At 47.2% G+C, this 23,124-nt stretch overlaps 1 protein-coding gene across 1 annotated transcript in view; it reads left to right on the forward strand.

Moving 5' to 3' along the window:
- DAZL (deleted in azoospermia like) overlaps nt 1-23,124 on the forward strand; it is a 787,422-nt gene that overhangs the window by 34,122 nt on the left and 730,176 nt on the right. The window contains exons 2-3 of the mRNA XM_086940080.1: nt 650-796; nt 885-976. Of these exons, the coding sequence (XP_086796206.1) occupies nt 650-796; nt 885-976 (239 nt within the window). The remainder of the gene's footprint in view (nt 1-649; nt 797-884; nt 977-23,124) is intronic.

The following is a 23,124-nucleotide window of genomic DNA, read 5'->3' on the forward strand; positions in this document are numbered from 1 at the left end:
TGTCCTTGAACAGTAATTCAGACCATTCAGCATTCTGCCTCTTTTTATTCTGGCAGACACTCATTGTTGGCCTTCTAGAACCTCCTGTACTTATATGTTCTATAATACCGGCTGCTGGTTTTATATAATGCACCTTTATACCAGTGGAGTGCATGTGCTCTGTATGAAGTAGTCATATGAAGAAGTACTTTTCTTGATTGTGATTTATACATTTGCAATGTGCTTGGATGTTGATTTGCATGGCCAAAAAATGAACTGGGCATCTGGAGTAGTGGATGAAAGATGTGGGAGGCAGTAGTTTTGGTTAGAGCTCATGACTGATGTTGACGCGAGGCTCTGAGTTAGTGAAGCGACTATAGCTTTAGATGTGAGGGGATATCTCTGAGGCTATTGATTTTGGAAGTGGATGCTGGAGAATTGATATAGTCACCTTGTGATGGCTAAAATGCAATCAAAGAATATACTGTGGTTCACTTGCAACCTTCGAATGTAATTACTGTTTTTAACAGCAGGACACTGCCATTGTTCTGGGTTGCTAGGTAGGTGCTATAGACAAGAATACTGAAGTGAGTTAGAGTATCTGCTTTTATGCATGTTAACCCCAAATGGTCTTCACTCCTTTAACTCCCAACATATTATTTGTATTCAGTCTACAGTAGTCTCTGAATCACCTAATGCCACTATCGCCCGAGAAGATGAGACCCACTCCTCGCTGACAACCACGAGTCAAGGCTATGTTTTACCTGAAGGGAAAGTCATGCCTAACACAGTTTTCGTTGGTGGGATTGACATCAGGGTAAGTTGGGATTTTCAATTCCTGCTTTTTGTTTGTTTGTAGTTTGACATGAGTTTGCAATAAGGTGCAAGGTCTATATGTTTTTCAGATGGATGAGATTGAAATTAGAGATTTTTTTGCAAGATTTGGTGCTGTTAAAGAAGTTAAAATAATCACTGACAGAACTGGGGTTTCAAAAGGGTGAGTATTGATCCTTTCCAAATAAACTTAATATTTTAATGTTATTACATGCTCATTCTCTGTGTGGTTTAACATACTTGTTGCTGATGACATACATTAGTACCCTATTCCAGGTCTTTTGAATCTGAGATCACCACTCTAATTCGTGTTTATGAGCTGGTGTGCATTAGTCATTACCAGATCTAAGATTACTTTCAGGGCTGTTGTGTATATTTGTAGATTAAAAAAATAAATAATCTTGAATGGCAGTTACGGTTGCTGGGCATTTATAGCAATTGCAGCATATCAACTAAAAAAAGATCTTAAATATACTATTTAAGGCTCTACCCTCATCTGATTACCCTCTGCTTCTGTTTCACCATCATCGATCTTAAAAGCTTAGAAATGAGCTGTGCGTGTGAGACTAAACAGCAATAATTGAGCAAACGTGATTCTGTAATCAAGTAGGTGGGTTTACACTGAATAGAAATGGTAATTTCTGAATATATTGGTGTTTTCTTCTGGCATCTGAACTTGATGATATTGGTTGTGGTATTATGGTCAGGAGGTGCTCTCTGACATGATCCTGGCTCATAATTATGCATGGGATCTCAGGACACTTTTTACAAGAGAAATCGCTCTTTTTAATAACTTCAACCATAACTATATTACTTGGTAGTCATTGTCTTTTGAGTTAAACTAGAATTGTTAAAAAAAAAAAAACGGTCATAAGAATTAACATTTTTGGAAAGAAAGGCCTTCTGCATGCTTTTCTAGTGTGCGGTGCAAGCCTGCCTTGTAATGTTCCAAAACGAATCTCTGGTGTATTTTTGGTGCATTTCAATCTCCGCACCAAACACGGTATGTACACTGAGTACCCACTTTGATTAGACCAGGCCAATGTGGTCCGAAGAGCCACATTAAGTATGCCAACCATAGCAAGTATGATACTAACAGTTCTCCTGATTATGTGAAGCAGCAGTGTTTAATTTGTACAGATAGATAGATTTTTTTTACCTGTGCCTTTTGGTCTACCAGTTTCATCGGGGTACATTTCGGAAAATCCTTTTGCAACTTGCTTCTCTGCTACTTTCGGTATACATGCAGCATTTGTGTGTAGTACAATTGTATGATAGTGTATGATAGTGTGAGCTAGGAATGGCTTTTGGTACTGTGAACCTAATCTTGGATTGCCACCACAGATGTTCTATGTAAAATGGAGGGCGATGTAGCCTGCCAGACAAGCACAGTGTATTGCTTGTATTCCTGTAGCCTTTGTGTGGGATGGATGATGACATTTGGTTCTAAAAGAAATGCAGGAACAGGCCTTGTTCATGTCGGGCCATTTGTTCCTTCCTAGCACTATATTAAATGTGAGGAGAGGGAGTGGTGAGCTAGAGACAGGAGCATCTTTAGAAGTTTCCTCAAAATGGCACACCAGAAAGGGAAAGGGTGATAGGTGCTATGGTGGTTCTCTCATCTGGTCCTGTGTTTCTGGGTTTAGAATTAGCTGGTTTTGAGCATCAGTCCCTCCTGCTTGCAATTACCGGAGACAATGACATTTCTGGATTGACCAAGTTGAATACAAGAAGTGACCGGTCCTGCTTTGTACAGTTTCAAAACGGAGGTAAGGAAGGTAGACTCCTTTGGAATATGATTATATAGGAATGACTGTTTCAAGTTTATTTTTATTATGCATAGATACTAAAAACAATTACACAGTTTCGTGCTGTCAGTAATAACATTGATACAAATGATAAAAGTGATGTGCAGTGCTTACTTACAAATATGCAAAAAGGCCGATAAACCATTTGATGAGGGCCAATAAAATGTGACAGTAAAAGTTGAGCCGTTAAAAGTAAGCCCCGCAGTACTGCTTAGAGCGGGGGTGCTGAAAGTGCGTACTTTTCAGGAAAGAGTTCCTGATGGTTAGGGGCAGGACAGAGTTTCCCATCATTGGCAGGCTTTTTTTTTTGAGCTGTTAGAATTGAGATTTAGGAAGCCGCTTTCGATTGATATGTTGGGTTCTTCAATGTCCGCCTAATGATGGAGTGCTTTGTACGCTCCTATAATGTTGAGTCAGATTCTGTTCCGCCAGTTCGAGGAATTTGACCACTCTGCAGTTCAGTTGTGTGGCCCAGGAGTCAAAATATGTCTACACCGCTTGTCGCCTGACTGCTTGAGTGGAATGTAAAGCATCTGTGTCCTCTCTTGCTCTAGGGCTGTGCAAGTGCAGATCAAGTGCAAAATCTCTCCTTGGCCTGTCGCACAGACTGCAGATGCTTGGTGAGCATGCCCTCTACCATGGTAGAAGATGTTCGGCGCACGGTAGAATGCCCAGGCGGTGTTTTAAGAACTTCATTTTGAGAGTATTAGGGTAACCCTGGTTAAAGTATTTTTGGGGTGCAGATGTTTTGTAAGAGTTCAGGGACATCCAGGCATGGGATTTGGCTGAGAATAGAGCCTTGTCTTCCAGCAGTGAGAGTTGTTTTATCGTCTTCAATACCAGTTTTTTTAAAGGTGTGTGTTACGGAGTGTTCCAGAGGTTGATGATGTAGGAGAGTGGGGTCTGCAATCCTATGGTCACCCTCGATTTTTTCTTTTTGCTTCACTGGTTTACGACTTTCCCTGGCTGTGGGCCTGCTAATCAGACCCACAGCCTATCTGTTCTCTCTCTAAATTGACACACATGTACCTTAGGTGCATTTACCAATTGGTACTGGGCCCCCTTATCAGTCCCTGTACAGCATACCTTAGGTATCCAGGGCATAGGTGTACCCAGGGCCTACCAGGGGCTGAAGCATGTATTATGCCACCCCAATCTGACGCAACTGGCTGCACGACAGCTGGGGCAAGGTGGTGTAATCACCCTTTGCTTTAGATGTAGTATCTCTAGATCTAACCCTAAAATGGACACATATATTCCTATCAGCCACTCCTATGGCAGGCCTTAACAATCCTGAAGGCAGAGTGCTTGGAATTATGTGAGATGGTGCTCTGGCATGAGCTGAGCCCGTTTGCAGCTTGTGGAACCAAGTCCTAATAGCTGTTCCATGATAACGCGTACCATATACTCTTAAGTGCATTATACGGCGACGGGGTTAGCATTCCACCCCTCTAGAGGGATACGACATGTATGTAACTGTGAACCCCGGTTAAAGGTAACTCGAGCCTCAGCATCACAAAATGGATGCTGCCACCACAGACACAAGTCTGACCTCCTGCTGCTGGGAGTCCTTCCAGCGAGGGAGGCTTGGACAAAGGGTTTCCTGCCTTGGGAGGTGCTAGCACCACCCCAGACAGGATTTTGTGTATTAGGTAGGACAGGGCTCAAAGGAATGAGACATGCCTGGGGCACACAAGGTGCCCTGTGCATACACCGGTCAGAACCAGTTCCTGGGGCACTCCAGCCCCAGAGCTGGCGACAGACTGGACAAAGGAAAGGGGGTGTAACCACCCCCTTTCCTGGTCCCACCCAGAGGAGGGACCTAGTCGTAGTGCAGCCCCCTTTAGCTGAATAAATGTAGGAGCTGGTCCCATTCCAAATCAGATTAATCTTGACTACTTCCACACCTTCGACCTCCTGATTCCAGAAGACTGAAGAATCTCCCCTATGGTCAGGGAGTGGCCATCCTGCTTCGCAGGCACCATCAAGCTCCTGTGCGGTTTGCTGTAAGTCCTTCCATCCTGGAATCCGACGACCCAGCTCGACAAGACCCGGACCTCTCTGACCTCTACCCACATCCACAGCACAGCTGGGACCCGTGGGTGCGACGAGCAACGTGGAGACGGCCATCTTGGGAAAACCTGCACAGCGCTTCCAGCACGACCGCCGAGGGATCCTCGAGTGAGTGCACTGGGGTCTGAGAAGCCCCACACCGACGCAGCTCCTGCACCAAAGACCGGCCCCCCAGCATCCACGAGATCTGCGTGGGGCCCTTTTGCCTGGTTGCTGCTCTTCCCGTTGTCTGGTCACTCGCCGGCTGGCCTGTGACCTCTGAGACGACGACCCGAAGAATCCGACACTGCTAGTCTGGTCCCCCAGACTGGCCCTTGCTTCCCTGTGAACGAGAAGCACCCCGGACCCTCCTGGTCCGCACCAGACGCCATCTTTGCTCCACCGCGTGGCTTGCATTTGCCAAGGCCTACTGTCCAGATCGACGATCCGACACCACCAACAGCAGCAGACTACGTGGGACAGCTTATGCCTCCAGCCTGGTCGTGAAGAACAGCTCCTGGTCCACGCAGCTGCAGAGAGAAGCGACCCTTCCTTCACCTGACTGCGGCGACAGCATCTGGTTCCCTCCTGGGTACAGCACAGTCACTGGCTAGTGACTGAGACTCTGTCCCCTTCCCTTTCAGGACTTCTTCCTTCCAGTTCCATCCTTGGAACCACCGGACTCCTTCATCTGGCTGCCTGCCAGCAACTCCTTGTTTCAGGCATCACCGGGATCAACGCAGCAACCCCGACGCAACTTCAGCCTTATGCATCCGCAGCCTGTGGGTTAGGTAACTAAAGCTTCTAGGTGCTGAAGTCTGTGTACACTATCCTAGTGTCCAGGTCCACTGTTGTTTTCCCTCCTTCCAGCCGGGTTCTTCCGGAATCCGTAACTTTCTAAACTGTACGATCCATAGACGTTGGTACGCATCCCGCGTGAGAATTTCCACTCTGCATGTGAGTCCCGTGGGCCTCCTGCTCCTTACTTACCTAGTTTGTAGCGTAGTCCCAGCGATCCTCCAGCCTCTGCATCCACTTACAGTACTTTCCTTCCTCGCATTCCATTGTTTTGAGTATATGGTTTGCCGTGCCCCTAGGGCGCACTTGTAAATATTGTGCGAACTCGTATTTCCTTTTGAGTATTGTCATGTGCTTAGCCCTCTGATCTCATAAAGAGCTCAGAGGTGTTGTTAGTTAATAAATAACGGTTTATTTTCATAACTACCTGCGTGGTGTCCTAACTACCTGCGTGGTGTCCTTTTCATTTGGTATTCAAAGGTTATATGTGGTAAAACAGCTGGCTTCACATGCCATAAAGAGTTTAGCCTAAAGACTGCTTTTGTCCACGCTACTAGGATAGCTGGTCTATAAGGTTGACTTACAACCAATCACCATAAGGGTTGTTTGGACTGATACAAGGTGAGCACTAGAACTAGTGAACATCATATATCAGGCCAACTTCTCACAGAGAAGTGTGGCTCAGGGGTTAGAGGCGGCAGACCCGGAAGCTGAAATCGGCCCTGGACCAGGGTTCAATTCCCCGCCTCGAGGAGGCTTGGGCTCAATAATGCCACGGACTCGATAATTCTCGCTCCGGTGCCTACTCGACTCACGGGTTCACACTCTGCGACTCTGGGCAATAGCTTGCTTAATCTCCACAACGGCCCCTCGCGGCGGGATGCCTGGCTTTCACCTTGGGGATACCCTGCTGGAGTTATCTCACAGGGGAATACCAGGACGGGTTCCCTAAGCAAGCGCTTAGATGCCTGCGATGTGGGTAATTTGCGCTATATAAATACATGTACATTTACATTTACAGATGAGCCTTGAGATTTCAAGAGATTCTTGTAGGTAGCGTCTGCCCGGGGAGGTATCCCTATGCTGGAGTTCTTTCCATAGCAGCTGATTTAAAGTGTTTGAGTCAGAGAGTCTTATCTTATTCCATCAGCTGATGATGTAGGCGCTATGCCTGGCCGGCGATTCTTTCACTAAGCCGATCTCCAGCCTTATCAGTGCTGGTGAGGTGTATTTTGGGAGGCTGGACATGGGTCTGTACGACATTATCAGGGAGCTGTCCAGTTGCTTCGCAGCTCTCCCCGCATTGCTTCGTAGCCGTAGTTTAGCGTGGGGAGTATCTTGGCCTGCCCTACTTTCAGGAGAGGGCATAGTGAGGGCCCCATCAGTTTTGAAGACAGATTTTTCAGTGTTATAGCGACAACAAGGCCTCTCCTTCTGATTTCTTTGCACATAAAGGAACCTTCATTATCAATAATGACGCCTAGATATTTGTAGTCGGTGGGTTCAATAACTCCCCCCCCCAGGTGTCACCTCTTTTGCCACTGCCTTTTGTTATTTATCGTCCTAGCTCGTGATTTCTTGAAGTAACTTTTTAGACTATTTTTTGTGGTGTATTTCTTAATTTCGTTGAGCAGATATTGGAGACCGACGTGTGTGGCTGAGCAGCACCACGTCATCAGCATACATAAGGTTTGTTAGCGGTTTAACACCTAGCCTGGGTGCGTTGTTGATGTTGAGAGCTTGAGGGAGGTCGGCCATATAAAGGTTGAACAGAGTGGTGTGAGAAGTTGGCCTGATATGTAGTGCTCACTATTCTAGTGATCACTGTGTATCATTCCAAACGACCCTTATTGATGATTGGTTGTAAGTCAACCTTATAGACCAGCTATCATAGTAGCATGGACAAGAGCAGTCTTTAGGCTAAACTCTAGAGGGCGTGTTAAGCCAGCTGTTATACCATCACATATACCCCTTGAACACCAAGTGAAAGGACACCACACAAGTTGTTATGAAAATAAAAGGATATTTATTTATAACAAGTCTACCCTGATCTCTTTATGAGTCAGGGAGCTAAGCACACAACAAAACTCTTAAGAAAATACTTCAAGTTGCACAATTTACACAAATGCCCGAGGGGCACGGAAAACCATATACTACAAAAGTGGAATGCGAAATACTAGCAGGTAAGTAACAAGATCCAGAGGCTTTAGGATCGCTAGAACTACACTACTGACCGTTCAGGTTAGGAGCAGGAGGCCTAGGGAGATCGGGTGCAGAGTGTGCACTCTCACGCGGGATGCGGGACAAAGTCTATGGATGCTAGATTTCGTAAAGTTAGTGTTATCGGACGAATCCGACTAGATAGGCTGAAAACGAAAAAGGATCTGGACACTTAGATAGTGAACCTACGTTGGAGCACCGAAATGCTCAAGTTACCTAGCCCAGGGGCTGCGGCTGCATAGGGTTCAAAAGACGTCGGGAATCCTCGTTACAGTCTATGGAGCCTGAAAGAAGAAGTTGCTGGCAGGCGACCAGTGATGATGTCCGGAGTGATCCAAGCCTGGATCGAAGATGGAGACGACCTGAAAGCAGAGGGGACTCAGTTCTTAATCACTAGCCAGTGATTAGGTGGGCACCAGGATGGCATCGGATGAAGTCACCTCGACCAGGTGAGTGGGCGACGCTGGGCTCTGCAGTCTCTCGGACCAGGAGGCGTTTTCGGCGACCAGGATAGTGGTGCGAGCTGTCCCACGAAGGTGTCTGCTGTCGGTGATGCTGGACCCAGGATTGGGGCAACAAACCTTGGCAAAGTCAAGCCCACGCGGTGGACTCAAGATGGCGTCTGGAGTGGACCAGGAGGGTCCGGGGTGCTCCTCTCTTGGAAGGGAGCAAGGGCCAGTCTGGAGCAACCAGACCAGCGATGTGATTGTCGTGGTTCGTCGTCAGGTTCAAGTTCAAGTTCGGGCATTTGTATAGCGCACTACTCACCCAGAGGGTCTCAAGGCGCTAGGGGAAGGGGTTCATTATTTGTCGAATAGCCAAGTTTTAAGTTCTTTTCTGAAGGAGATGTGGTTCTGAGTAAGGCGGAAGTGGGTGACGAGTGAGTTCCAGGTCTTGGCAGCAAGGAAGGAGAAGGATCTGCCACCCATGGTGGATTTCCGAATGCGCGGGATTGCGGCAAGGGCTTGATTGGACGATCTTAGTTGGCGGGTGGGTTTGTAGAAGGACAGTTGAGTGTTTAGGCATTCGGGTCCTAGATTGTAGAGGGCCTTGTGTGCGTGGGTGAGAAGGCGGAAAGTAATTCTTTTGTTGACGGGAAGCCAGTGGAGGTCTTTTAGATGTCCGGTGATGTGATCTTGGCGAGGGATGTCTAATATGAGTCTCGCTGACGCGTTTTGGATGCGCTGGAGTTTTTTCTGTAATTTTGCTATGATTCCGGCATATAGTGTGTTACCATAATCCAGTCGACTCGTGACCAATGCGTGGGTGACAGTCTTTCTTGTCTCGAGGGGGATCCATCGGAAGATCTTTTTGAGAACGCAAAGTACGTTGAAGCAGGAGGACGAGACGGCGTTGACTTGTCTGGGCATCGAGAGAGAGGAGTCTAGTATGAAGCCAAGGTTACGTGCATGGTCTGTGGGTGTGGGTGCTGTGCCCAGAGCGGGAGGCCACCAAGAGTCGTCCCAAGCTGAGGGGGAAGATCCTAGGATGAGCACCTCCGTTTTGTCTGAGTTGAGTTTAAGGCGGCTATGTTTCATCCATTCGGCTACTTCTTTCATGCCTTCGTGAAGGTTGGTTTTGGTGGTGTTGGGGTCTTTGGTGAGGCAATGGATTAACTGGGTGTCGTCGGCGTAAGAGATGATGTTGAGGTTGTGTTGACGCGCGATGGAGGCGAGGGGACTCATGTAGACGTTGAAGAGGGTGAGACTGATTGATGATCCTTGTGGTACGCCGCAGATGACTTCGGTGGCCTCTGAGTAGAATGGGGGAAGTCGGACTCTTTGAGTTCTCCCAGCGAGGAATGAGATGATCCAGTCCAAGGCTTTTCCTTGTATGCCGATGTTGCTGAGGCGATATATAAGGGTGCTGTGGCAGACTGTGTCGAAAGCAGCGGATAGGTCGAGTAGGATGAGGGCCACTGTTTCTCCGTTGTCCAGGAGTGTTCGGATGTCGTCGGTTGCTGCAATGAGGGCGGTTTCGGTGCTGTGTTTGGCTCGAAACCCGGATTGAGATGGATCAAGGGAGTTGTTGGATTCAAGGAAGGCGGCGAGCTGGCTGTTGACGGCTTTCTCGATGACTTTGACCGGGAATGGGAGGAGGGATATGGGTCGGTAGTTTTTAAGTTCAGAGGGGTCTGCTGTGGGTTTCTTCAGAAGGGCGCTGAGTTCGGCGTGTTTCCAGCTTTCTGGAAAGGTGGCAGAGTTGAACGAGCAGTTGATGACCTCACGGAGATGGGGTGCAATGATGGAGTCAGCTTTGTTGAAGATGTGGTGGGGGCAGGGGTCGGTGGGCGAGCCAGAGTGGATTGAGTTCATGAGGCGAATGGTGTCTTCAGGGGTGATTGGGTTCCAGGCGCTGAGGTTGTTAGTTGGCGGAGTAGGATCTGAGGGGGGTGGGGAGGATTGATCGCTGGGAGTATTCTCGAAGCTGTTGTGGATGTCGGCAATTTTGTTGTAGAAGAAGGAGGATAACGCGTCGCAGAGGTCTTGGGAGGGAGTGATGTCGTTGGATGCTGCGGTGGGGTTAGTGAATTCTTTAACGATGGTGAAGAGTACCTTGCTGTTATGAGAGTTGTTGTTGAGACGATCCTTGAATGCTGATTTCTTGGCGGATCGAATCAATTGGTGGTGTTTGCGGGTGGCTGTCTTGAGGGAGGCCATGTTGTCGGAGGTTGGGTTTTTTCTCCATATCTTCTCCAGGGTGCGGCATAGCTTCTTGGATTTTTTAAGTTAGTCATTGAACCAGGGAGCCTTTTTGCTGGCTGATTTCATCTGGTGCTTTTTCAGGGGTGCTAATTCGTCAGCACTGTGGGTAATCCATTGCCTGAGGTTGGTGGCCGCTTGGTTTGGGTCCATTGAGAGGGTGGGAGGGTTTTGGTTGAGTGATGTGAGGAGTTGGTTGGAGGTGATTTTGCTCCAGTTTCTCCGAGGGATAGGTTGTGGACGGTTATGGGTCAGGGTGGTTTTGTAGCTGAAGTGAGCACAGCTGAGATCCGTCCAGTGGAGAGCTGTAGTGCGATCGAAGGAGATGTGCTTGCTGGAGGTGAAGATAGGGTCGAGCGTGTGTCCGGCTGTGTGGGTGGGGGTGTCAACAAGTTGTTTGAGTCCGAGATTGGCCAGGTTGTCCAGAAGGGTGGTGGTGTTGCTGTTGTGTTTGTTTTCAAGGTGGTAGTTGAGGTCTCCTAGAAGAATGTAGTTCTCGGAGGCGAGGGCGTGTGGGCTGATGAAGTCCGTGATGTCATTGCTGAATTGAGTGCAGGTACCTGGAGGCCTGTAGATGAGGGTGCCTCTAAGTGTGGTCCTGGGGTCGGTGTGGATCTGAAAGTGGAGATGTTCGGCGGTAGCAAGATTGTCGTCGGAGCTGGTTGTGATTTTGGTGGTGTTCCTGTGGATGATGGCGATGCCCCCTCCTGTTTGATTGGTGCGGTCTTTTCGGATAATCTTGTAAGTGTCCGGTATGGCTATGGCGATGTCGGGTGCTGATGATGTGTTCATCCATGTTTCAGTAAGGAAGGCGATGTCAGGTGATGCAGTGTCGAGTAGGTCCCAGAGTTCTGTTGCGTGTCTGTGGACCGAGCTGGTGTTGAGCAGGATGCACTTTAGGCGGCTAGAGTCGGAGCTGTGATTGGAGGACGTGGATTTGGTGAGGGTCCTGAAGCAGTTGAATGTGCAGGAGAGGCAGGCGAATGGGCCATGAGTGCGTCCTGGAGTAGCTTCGCAGCATAGTGGTGTACGTCCGGGGTTGAGGGCGAGGAGAGTAGTGGCATCATATGTGAATCTAGAAGGTTGGGAGCGGCGGGGACCAGGGGGACAGGCGCTGGACGCGGTCCAGGCGCGGACGGGCTTACCTTTGGCGCACCTTCGGCGCGCATTGGGCGCGTCCGCTGCGCGTGGACGCTGCGCGAATGTCCAACTGTCATAAATGGAGGGTGGAGGGGGGCGAAGCGTGGGCGGGGCGGCTGGGAGGCGGGAGCGAGGGGGGAGGGACGGGCTGGAGGCACAACCAAATGGCAACAAGCAAAAAAGAATGGCTAACATGCCGATATTGGGGCTCAAGTAATGTGAAATAAAGCCCATGAAAATGAAAATACTTCCGTGGGCACAGTTAATAACTACAATTTAAACACAGGCACAGTTGATATCCGCGATAAGCACACAGGCACCATAAAACTCTACAATCAACACACGGCACAATTATTGTCCAGCAATGTGAGGTGCTATAAAGCAAACATACGGCACAATTAATGTCCAGCAATGCGATGCGCTATAATGTACAGAATCAAATTGGCAGCAGTGTGGAGGAGAGCAGCGCTACGATACCCAGAGCTACAGGAGGCAAGGGGGAGCAACCGCTACGTCCGGAGACAGGCTGGTCGTCAGGAGGGCCACAAGCCAGCAGGCAAATAGCCGGACGACGCGGTGAGCAGCAAAGAGCAGAAGGGCCCCACGCAGATCTCGTGGATGCTGGGGGGCTGGACTTCGGTGCTGGAGCTGCTCAGGGTTAGGGCTTCTCAAACCCCAAAGCACTCACTCGATCCCTCGGCGGTCGTGCTGGATAAGCATCGTGCAATTCTGAAGATGTCTGGTCCCTTGAGGTCTCGTCACACCCACGAATCTCAGCTGGGCTGATGATGTAGGTAGAGGTCAGAGGTGCCAGGGAATCCGGGTCTCGTCGAGCTGGGCAGTCTTGATCTGGAGGATGGACGTGCAGCAAACCGCATGCGCTTAGATGGTGCCCGCTGGTGCAGGGTGGCTACTCCTTAGCCACAAGGGAGAGTCTTCAGAAAGGTTCAAGAGTTCTTTCGTGGAAAGTCATAAAGATTCAGAATTATCTAATTTGGGAAGGGGGCCCGCTCCTACCTTTATACTAAAGAAAGGGGCTGGCACGCAACTAGGTCTTGCCCATGGGTGGGACCAGGAGGGGGGTGGTTACACCCCTCTCCCTTGTCCGGATTTTCCCCAGCTCAGGGGCTGGTGTGCCCCTGGAACTGGTTCAAACCAGCAGATGCATAGTAAGCACCGGGGTGCCACTTGCAGTCACCTTCCATTCAGCCCTGCCTACCTGGGATACACAAAACCCTGTCTGGGATGGTGCTAGCACCGCCCCTGACAGGAAACCCTTTTTCCAAGCTCTCCTCGCTGGAAGGACTCCCAGCAGCAGGAGGTCAGACTTGTGTCTGTGGTGGCAGCATCCATTTTGTGATGCTGAGGCTCGAGTTAACTTGAACCGGGGTTCACAGTTACATACATGTCGTGTCCCTCTAGAAGGGTGGAATGCTAACCCCGCCGCCAGAATTGGCGAGGGGTAAGTATTCCAATTCGTATGACACCTTACTCGACATGCAATACCAAAGATAGCATTTAACCGCGAGGATTATAATGCACTTAAGAGTATATGGTACGCGTTATCATAGAACAGCTATTAGGACTTGGTTCCGCAAGTTGCAGACGGGCTCAGCTCATGCCAGAGCACCATCTCACAAAATTCCAAGCACTCTGCCTTCAGGATTGTTAAGGCCTGCCATAGGAGTGACTGATAGGAATACATGTGTCCATTTTAGGGTTAGATATAGGAATACTATATCTAAAGCAAAGGGTGATTACACCACTTTGCCCCAGCTGTCGTGCAGCCAGTTGTGTCAGATTTGGATGGCCAGCCAGGGGTGGCATAAGTTTGAGGCATGTGGGCTGCTGAATTCATATCTGTGCATAGATCGCCGCCTAGTGTTGGGTCCGGATGATTGCACATTGTTGTCCTGGAAGAGTCTTCAAAGTATCACGAGATAGGTGGCTCCTCCCCTGGACTACAGTGCGCATGGGCATCGCCTCCATCCCCAGATTGTTTTTTTCCGCCATTGGGTTCGGATGTGTTTCGGTTCCCTCTGTCGGGACCGATAGTCATTTACGTTTCTACTTGAGACCAAAAGGTCTTTAGGCTGGGCGTCGGTATTGTTTTCGTTCGGGTTTGTCTTCCTTCTCAGCTCCGAACGCTTCCTGCCCCTCCGCTTGCTGTCTGCGCGGACGGGCCTACTCGACGCTCCAAGTTCCTGAACATGGAACGGACTCCGTTCAAGAGGTGCCCGGTGTGCACCTCCAAGTATTCACACCTCGACGTGCACCCTGTGTGCAACAAGTGTTTATCACCGGACCATGACGAGGCCAGGTGTATGGCCTGCTCAAAGTTCCGGTGCAAGAAGACCCTAAAGCATCGTCGGGCCGCTCGACTCCAGGCCCAGTTGTCGGCACCCCCTGAGCCCCCGTCGGACAACATCTTTGAAGAATTTGAAGAAGACGAAAATGTCTTTCAGGTTTCGGACTCTAGCCCTGCGTCGGAGGGAGATGACTACGACGCGGGAGATGAGGAGTTTGATGAAGCCGGCGACGAGGTATGGGACGACCATGGGGCCATTGCCACCGTGGGGGATAGTTCGGAGGAAGAGCACCCCCAAACTGACTCAGGGGTCAATCCCCAACATACGGCCCAGGTCGAGGGATCGCCTTCGGGCCTTACCCAAGACCTTGCTAATAGTCCAACTGCCCCGCCTCTCGGCCCGGCCACGGACATTTCTGATGCGCCACTCCTGTTGAAGAAAACGAAAGTGAAGCCATCGGGATCCACACAATCGGTTTCGAAACCGAAAGTGAAAGCTCCACTGGTGGGACAGAAGGCTCTAGAGGCGTCAACACCTAAGAAAGTCAAGATGGCCGACTTGAAGAGCCACGCCAAGATGGCCGACCCCAAGGCCTCGGGGTCGACGCCGAAGGCAAAGGCGGCCGGCGCGGCTGCGTCGGCGCCGAAGATGGTCGAGGTCGATGACCCGAAAAAGGCTCCAAAGAAGCGTCAAGGCGATTCCAAAGCTCCGGCTGCGCCGGCTCCGGCCGTCGGGGCCAAGGATGGCAAGGTGTCGGCGCAGCTGGCACGGGCGGCCGCCGCTAATGGAGGGACTGCTATATATTCTATGCACAGATATGAATTCAGCAGCCCACATGCCTCGAACTGCAAATGCTACTTACCAGTATGCATCTGTTCTTGGCATGTAGGGCTGCTGACATTCATATCGCCCGCCCTCCTCCCCGGCGCCTGTAGCAGCTGCAGTATTTTCTTTACACATATTTTCATACTCTTAGCATAGGGCATCACTCACATATTTAACTCCATCTCTGCCAATGGCTAAAAACAATCTGGGGATGGAGGCGATGCCCATGCGCACTGTAGTCCATGAATGTCAGCAGCCCTACATGCCAAGAACAGATGCATACTGGTAAGTAGCATTTGCATACATGCTGCAGTCCCTGGTAGGCCCTGGGTACACCTATGCCCTGGATACCTAAGGTATACTGTACAGGGACTGATAAGGTGGCCCAGTACCAATTGGTAAATGCACCTAAGGTACATGTGAGTCAATTTAGAGAGAGATCAGCTAGGCTGTGGGTCTGATTAGCAGGCCCACAGCCAGGGAAAGTCGTAAACCAGTGAAGCAAAAATCTAAAATCTGGGGTGATCATAGGATTGCAGACCCTACTCTCCTACAAAGACCATACATACTTCATCCCTCGTACTAGACTTAGGTAAGGTACATTGGGGTAGGCGTATTTAAGAAGCACCAGTTGAGTATTTTAGCCTGTGTTATTTATGTATATATTTTTATATGGCTTAGAAACCATATAATGGTATTACAGTATTATTTTATATTACTGTTTACACTGTTCGCATTATACTTTGCGTTCTGTCTAACGATTGTAGCAGTCACCTCTCTTGAATGAGAAAGAAGACTGTTCAATAAATCCTTTTATTGAAACGCCCGTCTCTCTATTTTTCTCTGCAACTCTGTAGAATCGAAGCATGCACGATTGACTGAGTAAAATAGTTATCTACTGTTTCCACGACTCTGAAGATAGTTATTCCAGTCCTAGGGAAACAAAGTTGTCATGTTTATGCGGTTGTCAGAAACTAATCCCTTCTTGTGTATTCGAGAAAGTTTCTAGTGACCTCTGAGCTAGCTGGCACTCACAATTTAGTTTAGTATATTTGATAGAGACCTACTGACCTAAGTCCTACGTCCTATCTATAGGATATATTATTCCAATGCGCAAAGCCTATTGGTAATATAGGAACTACACTACATGGCGCCCAAGGTTTGGTAAGGCACTAATTTAACGTTAGATACTAAAGTAACTCAGTCGTGCTTTTCTCAGAGACCCCTTTTTCCGTAATACTCCAATAGACGTCTGGAGTGGGTAAAAGGATAATATCCGCCATAGCTGAGTAGGGTGAAAATCCTATGTATTAGCTTTTTGGTTTGTTCAATGTTCAAGGATACAGTGTTCTAAAATATTGTTTCCTTAAAACTTGCTCTGCAAACTTTCATTAAACAATGTCGAATAACCGCAACAACACCGAAACCGGTGGAGCTGCGGCTGATCCAGCAGCATTTAACATAACAGGTTTCCAAGAAACCGATGAGCATGCTATATGCATTCCTATAAATTTAAGGAAAGCCATCACTATTACACTTTAAAAAATGGCCTAACATCGAGAGGTGGTAGGAGAGTTTTTGTGATAGAGGCACATGAATATCACCAGACAAGGTATTCTATTCATGGATAGTCTTCCCTGAAGCAAATCCAATAACAAATGTGTTTTACTTCTACAAAGATGTACCACCAACGGAACAGATTACTTTCGAGGATATTGAAAATCCACTCACATACCTGGAGCATGGGCTCTGGTTTAATGGCGCCCTAAACCATTTAAATCACATTACAAGGCTCGGTCCACTAGGAAGACCAGGAGAAACATTGCTGGCTTTAGCCAGCTACAGACCTGACACAGACATTGAATCAGTGTTGGATGAACAATTACTTAGTAATATGCAAAATTTTATAGAATTATGCAGTTAAAGGTCTTTACTAAAAACACTTCTAAAAAGAAGTGGGAAAACACTAAACAAACTTCTAAAGAGAAAGGTTCTCAATCCAGAGGTAGGTCCCCTCTAAAGGAGCCCTCTGAATGGAGGTATAACCTCAGGAATAGGGATAATTTGCAAAAACCTGATAGATCTCAAGATACTGATACACGTTCCTCTCGTACGTTTCAGACTTCGTCACAGAAATCCGAAAGAAGAGGACGGTCCGAACACAAGGAAGAACGCGTGAAGTCCAAAGACGATCAACACGTTCAGAAAAACAAGAAACCTCAATTCACCAAAAAGAAGGTAGCAGGTCTGAAAATCAGACATGCCGAGGATCTTGAGGACACAACTCAAGAACGGGGAATGGGCTCAGACAATGTTGGCCAGCGCAGCAGAAGTCACCATAGCTCGCAAGAACTTGAAGGATCATCTGGAGACAGTGGACTTGAATTAGTACATCCAAGTTGAAACTGCAGATACCAGGGTTAGTTCTCCACATAAGTTATATGAAGTAACACTCTGGATGGAGGGAGATATACCAAGAAAAGTGAAAGCACTCTTTTGGGAGCGGCTTTCAAGGGGTTCTGACATTCTTCTCGCTGAACAAGACTGGCCACCAGAATTTGTCAGGAAGTGCCCACATAGCGAGGACATCATTATGCCAGCCTTCTCCAACCACATTCCAATTCATTTTAAATATACATATGCCAGGAAATGGGCAGTCGCCCAAGCTCCTGCATTGTAAAAAAAATCATGTAGGATGGGATGAGGATTCTCCTCACCATAAAATCCAATTGAAAAATCAACCAACTGCACAAAGGCAGTACCCAGTTAAGCAAGAAGCTTAAAAACAGGTCAGGGAGGTATTAGATCAACTTGAATATCAGGGGGTGATTGAAACTTGCACCTCGTCAGTGAACAATCCTTTGTTTCCTGTCTCCAAACCAGACAATACATATCGTCTAGTTTTGGATTACATACATTTAAACTGTTGTTGCAAAACTTTTGCAGTACAAAATGCACACAGTGCAGCATTAATGAATAACATTGTGCGTAAAAAATATAAAACCACATTAAATATTTGTAACAGTTTCTTCTGTCAAAAAATTGCACCAGAAATTAGGTATTAGACCGCTTTCTGAATTATGGGGACACAGCGTCACTTCTGTTGTCTCCCTCAGGGATTCAAGAATAGTCCTGGGTTATTTTCAGCGAGGGTAACCGAGTTACTACAAACGTATGATGACAAAACTTTGTCATATATAGATAACCTCTATCTAACGGACGATGACTTGGACAGGCACTTGAACAGGGTAAACACCATTATATTGGGCTTCGCCTCTGAAGGGTACAAATTCAATTTCAAGAAATCAAGAATTGCCCACCTCAACGTCCTTTTTCTAGGATATGAGTTATCAAGTGTAGGCAAAAGCCTGGCAGCACACTTCTTAGAAAAGTGTGTGGTGCTCCAGCCTCCAAAAACGCTGAAAAACGTAGTCGATTCTAGGTTTCCTGAACTTCGAAAGACCATACATTCTAAATTACGCAGAAAGGGAACTCTCTACGAATTAATCAAACCTCATTTCAAAGCAGTAAATTGGACACCGAAACGCACTGAAATTTTGCATTCATTGCAAACACACGTTAGCGACTAAATATTTACAAACTCGCGTAAACGCACGCAACTTAGTGATCCAAATCATTCCAGGACAATGCGGATTCACATACATAACTTTTAACGAAGGTGAAAAAGTACTAATAGCTCACAAAAATCACATTTATACACAAGCAGAAATGAAATTCACTTCCACAGAAAAAATTCTGACAGCTGTTCAAACTGCGATAGCAAAAGAGAGAGCCCTCGCACAGGGTAAGCGCATTATGGTTGTTACACCTGTACCTGCCTTAAAAGCAGTGACGAAAGCAAGCATTCCTAATTTATTTATTTAAAGAGTTTTATATAGCGCTGGCTAGACCCAAAGATATTAGAGCGCTTTACATGAGAATCAACAGTGTAACAGAAAAGATCAACAATTACACAATATATAAAAAAATAGGCAATACATTAGGAGAGGAGAGAAAGGAGAGAGAAAAGTAGTGGCGGGGCAGGGGATGTGAGAAAGGGAGAATAAGGGGTAGAGACAGCTAGGAGAGACAAAAGGAAGTCTGTCTAAAGACCGACTGGGTAGGTGACGACCAAGGAGGGAATCCACGGCCCATCTCCCCCATAGCTAAACCAGGTAGCTCCATCGGGCATCAGACAAAATAGTTCGGTCTCAATACATTGAGAGAGGAGAAACAGAGAGACATCAATAGAGGGAGGATGCGGGAAGAGACGAAATGAAGTCTATCTAATGACCGACTGGGTAGGTGACGTCCAAGGGGGGAATCCCCGACCTGTCTCCCCTATAGCTAAACCAGGTAGCTCCATCGGGCATCAGACAAAATAGCTAGATCTCAATTGACGAGGGAAAGTTTACAGATAAACAGGGTGGGGACTAAGGGCCAGGACAGGTGAGGGCAAAGGTCAATAGCAAGAAAGTGGAGAGGAGTAGAGCGGGGAGGGGTGTAGGGGGAGAAGGGAGAGAAGGTCAGGAGAGACGCAGGAGGGTTTGTTGCAACTGTCATTTTAGGCAGGTTCAGGCAGTATTTCAGAAGTGATCACTGTGTGGGGTGACTACATTGCAGCTTTGTTGTCTCATGTCAGAACATTCTAGAACATGCTTGTTGGTTGTTGACTTATAATGTGGCATTCAGAGGATTATCTGGACGTGCTAGCGAGGTTAACAGCTGGTAAAGGGTGTGCTAAAAGTCTGTAAAATAATGACCAAATGTCCCTTTTATTTCAAAAGAGTTTCTTTGGTTGAAACGTTGATTACTTCTGAATGATGTTTGGTAGATTCCCTAAAAACTTGTCGTTTTCGCTTTTCTTGGTTTTCGGTACGTCAAGAAGTATTTTTGATTTTGCTTACTTTGATTCACTCACAGTTCGCTAGATGAGTCTTGCTTGCTGAAGGCAGCTCACATACGCCTGACGTCTAGTCAGCGGGAGATTTCACAACACCACAGACGTGTCAGAGAAGCCGTGGGTTTTCCACTTCTGCAGAGCGCGCCAGCGGGGCCAAATGGCTACACTGATCAGAGCCAGTGATTGTCCCACTCTTAGTTTCAGATGTGAGAGCGATAATACACCTGCCTCAGTCAAATACACCTTCAAAAACATGGCAACGTGCAAACCAGAGAGAACCAATAAGAAAGTGAAAATAGGGTGCGCATCTTTGCGTGAAGTTGTAAGAGAAGGCATGTTTGGCCATGAGGTGGACGCTGTGCCAGTCACTGGCTGTTTGGCATGGGGTGTGGGTTTCTCAGTCCTGTAGACTTGTGTTTACAAATGTTATGGATGATGTAGTATGGGATGGGCTCTTTGTCAATGTCATGAACTGTTTGCGGTGGTGTGCACTGTGCACACACATGCTGGTGATAAGGGCGTACCTCCCCTGGTTTCACTTTCGGTATCTACCGCTATCGAGTTGCGAGGCTTTATTACGAGGGTCTATTCTCCACTTCCCCTCCTGCTACCTTCTTCCTGAGGGAGCGCCACTTCTTGGTAGCTGTTCGCCTACCTCCTGTGTGTATTGGGCCGTTGTTTGTGACTGTTTCTGACCGCCGGCTGCTGTAAGATGGTGCCTCTGCTTTGTGTACATGGCAGTTTCTGTTTTGGGCTTGGGGCCACTTGCTTGTTGGTGCGGTGGCTGTGTCTGCAGTGGTTCCCGTTACTTTCTTCCCCTACGTTCCTGGTGCGCCCCACCCCCCCTCCCGTTGGAATGGGTCCTTTCTCAGTCCCACTGCACCTCCCTACTCTGGACGTATCTTTGGCTGTTTCTGTGGCTGCGCTTGAGGTCCTGCATGAGCCTACGATCGCTGCGGGTGTGGAGCATGGGGTGTGTAGGAGAGTCCTGTGTCACACTCTTGGGGGGGTTGGGCTCTCTCACCGTTGTGGTCGCCTGTTCTGCTTTGTTTTCCGTCCTCCCGCCGCATCCGAGATGAATACATTGGGTTAATCTCTTGCTGCGACAAACGTTAAATACGTTTTTGATCCTTATTTGAAAACACAAGCATTTCTACAATATGAACAAGAATGTCCTCTGCCTACTGAAATTCTGCCTCTAGAGCAGTATGAATGTATAATTTATACTGACGGATCAGCTCAACCCGCTACGGGGGTAAACAAGCTTATAGTGCGCGTGCGCGATCGTTAAAGGTTGTTGGCGCGATGACAAATTCCGACCAATTGTCACTAAGACGCAATCTCTAGGAGTTTGTACAGCTCAGCAGCTGAACTACAAGCATTCAAGATGGCGCTTGAGAATACGGAGCGCAATTTGCGCGATTTCCTCACACTCATAGTGTGCGATCCGTATTATTGTTTTAAATCTTACAATGAATACTTGCAGAACTAGATTCAAAACGGTTATAAAGATGCAAAAGGAGGCACAATTAAGCATAAAATGCTTTGGGAACAAGTAGTTCAGTTACGACAAGAACTACAAAACACTCACGTGATACATAACGCTGAGTCATCAACGTGACGGCGTTCACATTGCAGGGAATTCATTGGCTGATGAAGCCGCGAAGGCAGCTGTGCAAACGACTTCCGTAGCTGCAATCACTCGTTCAAAAACGAAAATAGACGGCAAAATAATGTTGGCTGTCAATGCTTCAAGCAAAGACAGTGGTAAAACATTACCTAAAGGGTTTTCACTCAAATACACATACATAACTGATGCAAATAATGTTCCGTTTGCTCGAATCCCTGGAGTGGGGGATAGAGTAATTCCAAACATGGAACATAGATTAGGACTAATTTTAGCAGCATATGAAGGGCTCGCCTCTGCACATGCTGGTGTTTCCGCCACAGTGTCTTATTAAAACAGATACTGGTGGCCGCGCATGAGAAAACAAACCTGAAACTATGTTTTAGAATGTGATATATGCCAAAAGATGAAAGTCTCTACTGTTAAACGTCCTGCGCAGACGCCCCTGTTAATTTCAGATAAACCATTCGCTTGCGTTTACCTGGACCACTGCGGTCCCTTACAGAGGGATGGCAACTATAAATATATCATGTTCGCAGTGGACTTGTGTTCAAGATTCATTTGGATGTGGCCTCAGTGCTCGGCTGACGCTCGAACTGTTATAAAAGATTTGCTAGTCTTAATCGGCACATATGCTGTCGGCATGCTACATTCTGACCAGGGTCCTGAGTTTAGCTCTCGAGCTTACAAGGAGGCCATGGCCAATTTGGGCATTGCATTGCGGTACCCCAGTCCATTCCATCCTGAGGGAAATTCGGTAGTGGAGAGAAAAAATCGGGACATGAAGCAATCTATAACAGCTAGGGTATTAGGTTCGGGTGACTGGTGGGTCAAACATGATGGATTAAACCCAGATTAGTTGACTGGGGGTGAGTGTTTGTATTGTCAACGCTCCGTTCATCATCACCTTCGGTTTTACTTAGAAGGTTCATCAGATTATGAACAAATGTATAGTTGTAATCATTCTGGTCATCATTTTTTGCACAGATCTGAAAATCCTAGAAATATATTAATGTATAACCAATGGGAACATTTTCCTACGCCTCCAAAGGGTAGCTCAAACACATTTTTTAGAAAATTTCCGTACTTTTCAGGCTTCAATGTATCCAATCCAGAATCATTTTATTTAAAAAATGTAAACAAATCAGGAATGAATAGTATGTTAACAAATACCAAGCAAATGTATTCTGCAGCCTTTTGTGCTCAGCTGTCTACACTAGGTTTCGACTTCTGGAAAGACAACATTGAGATAAAAACTGTCTGCGGTACAAAAGATTGGCAGGTGCAGGGGATAGAAGCTTTATTTAGAGCCTGCAAATTGTTTTTAAATGACACTGTCCAACAGACGTCTTGTCTTAGGTTAGCCAAAATCAAAGACCTGAACAATCCGTGTATACCTACACCTGATAGTAACACTTTAGAGTGGGAGGTCAACGTACATACTATTTTGCTTCACAGCAGAACAGATCCAGATTGGAATAAATAGTTAATCTAGCCGACAGACACAAACCACTGTCAAGATAAACTCCCAAACAAAACCAAACAAAACACAGGGTTTCACATTCAATAGGCTAGATCCAAGATATGTTCAGAGACAGCATCCAGGAATACTAACAACATACAGTGTCGGGAAACTGCCATGATTGTCTACATAGATCTACACTTAAGGATGTAAAACAACACTTATTTTTACTTAAAAATGGCGCTGATGTTAGGGAATTCTTGCTAGGACCAAGAACACTGTGTCATAAATGTTTTATATATGCCGGTATCTATGCTGGTTAGAATGAAGCATGGAAGATTATGCAAGCAGAGACTGCAGAAAGAATATGAGAAATTTATTGTATTAATTTAGAGAAAATTCTCTCTGTGGTTGAAAATGGGTTAACGACTGTCGTCCAGGATATATTCATTGGACAGCATAGTG

This window comes from Lissotriton vulgaris, chromosome 10, assembly GCF_964263255.1.
Source record: "Lissotriton vulgaris chromosome 10, aLisVul1.2, whole genome shotgun sequence".
NCBI classification, from domain to species: Eukaryota; Metazoa; Chordata; class Amphibia; order Caudata; family Salamandridae; genus Lissotriton; species Lissotriton vulgaris.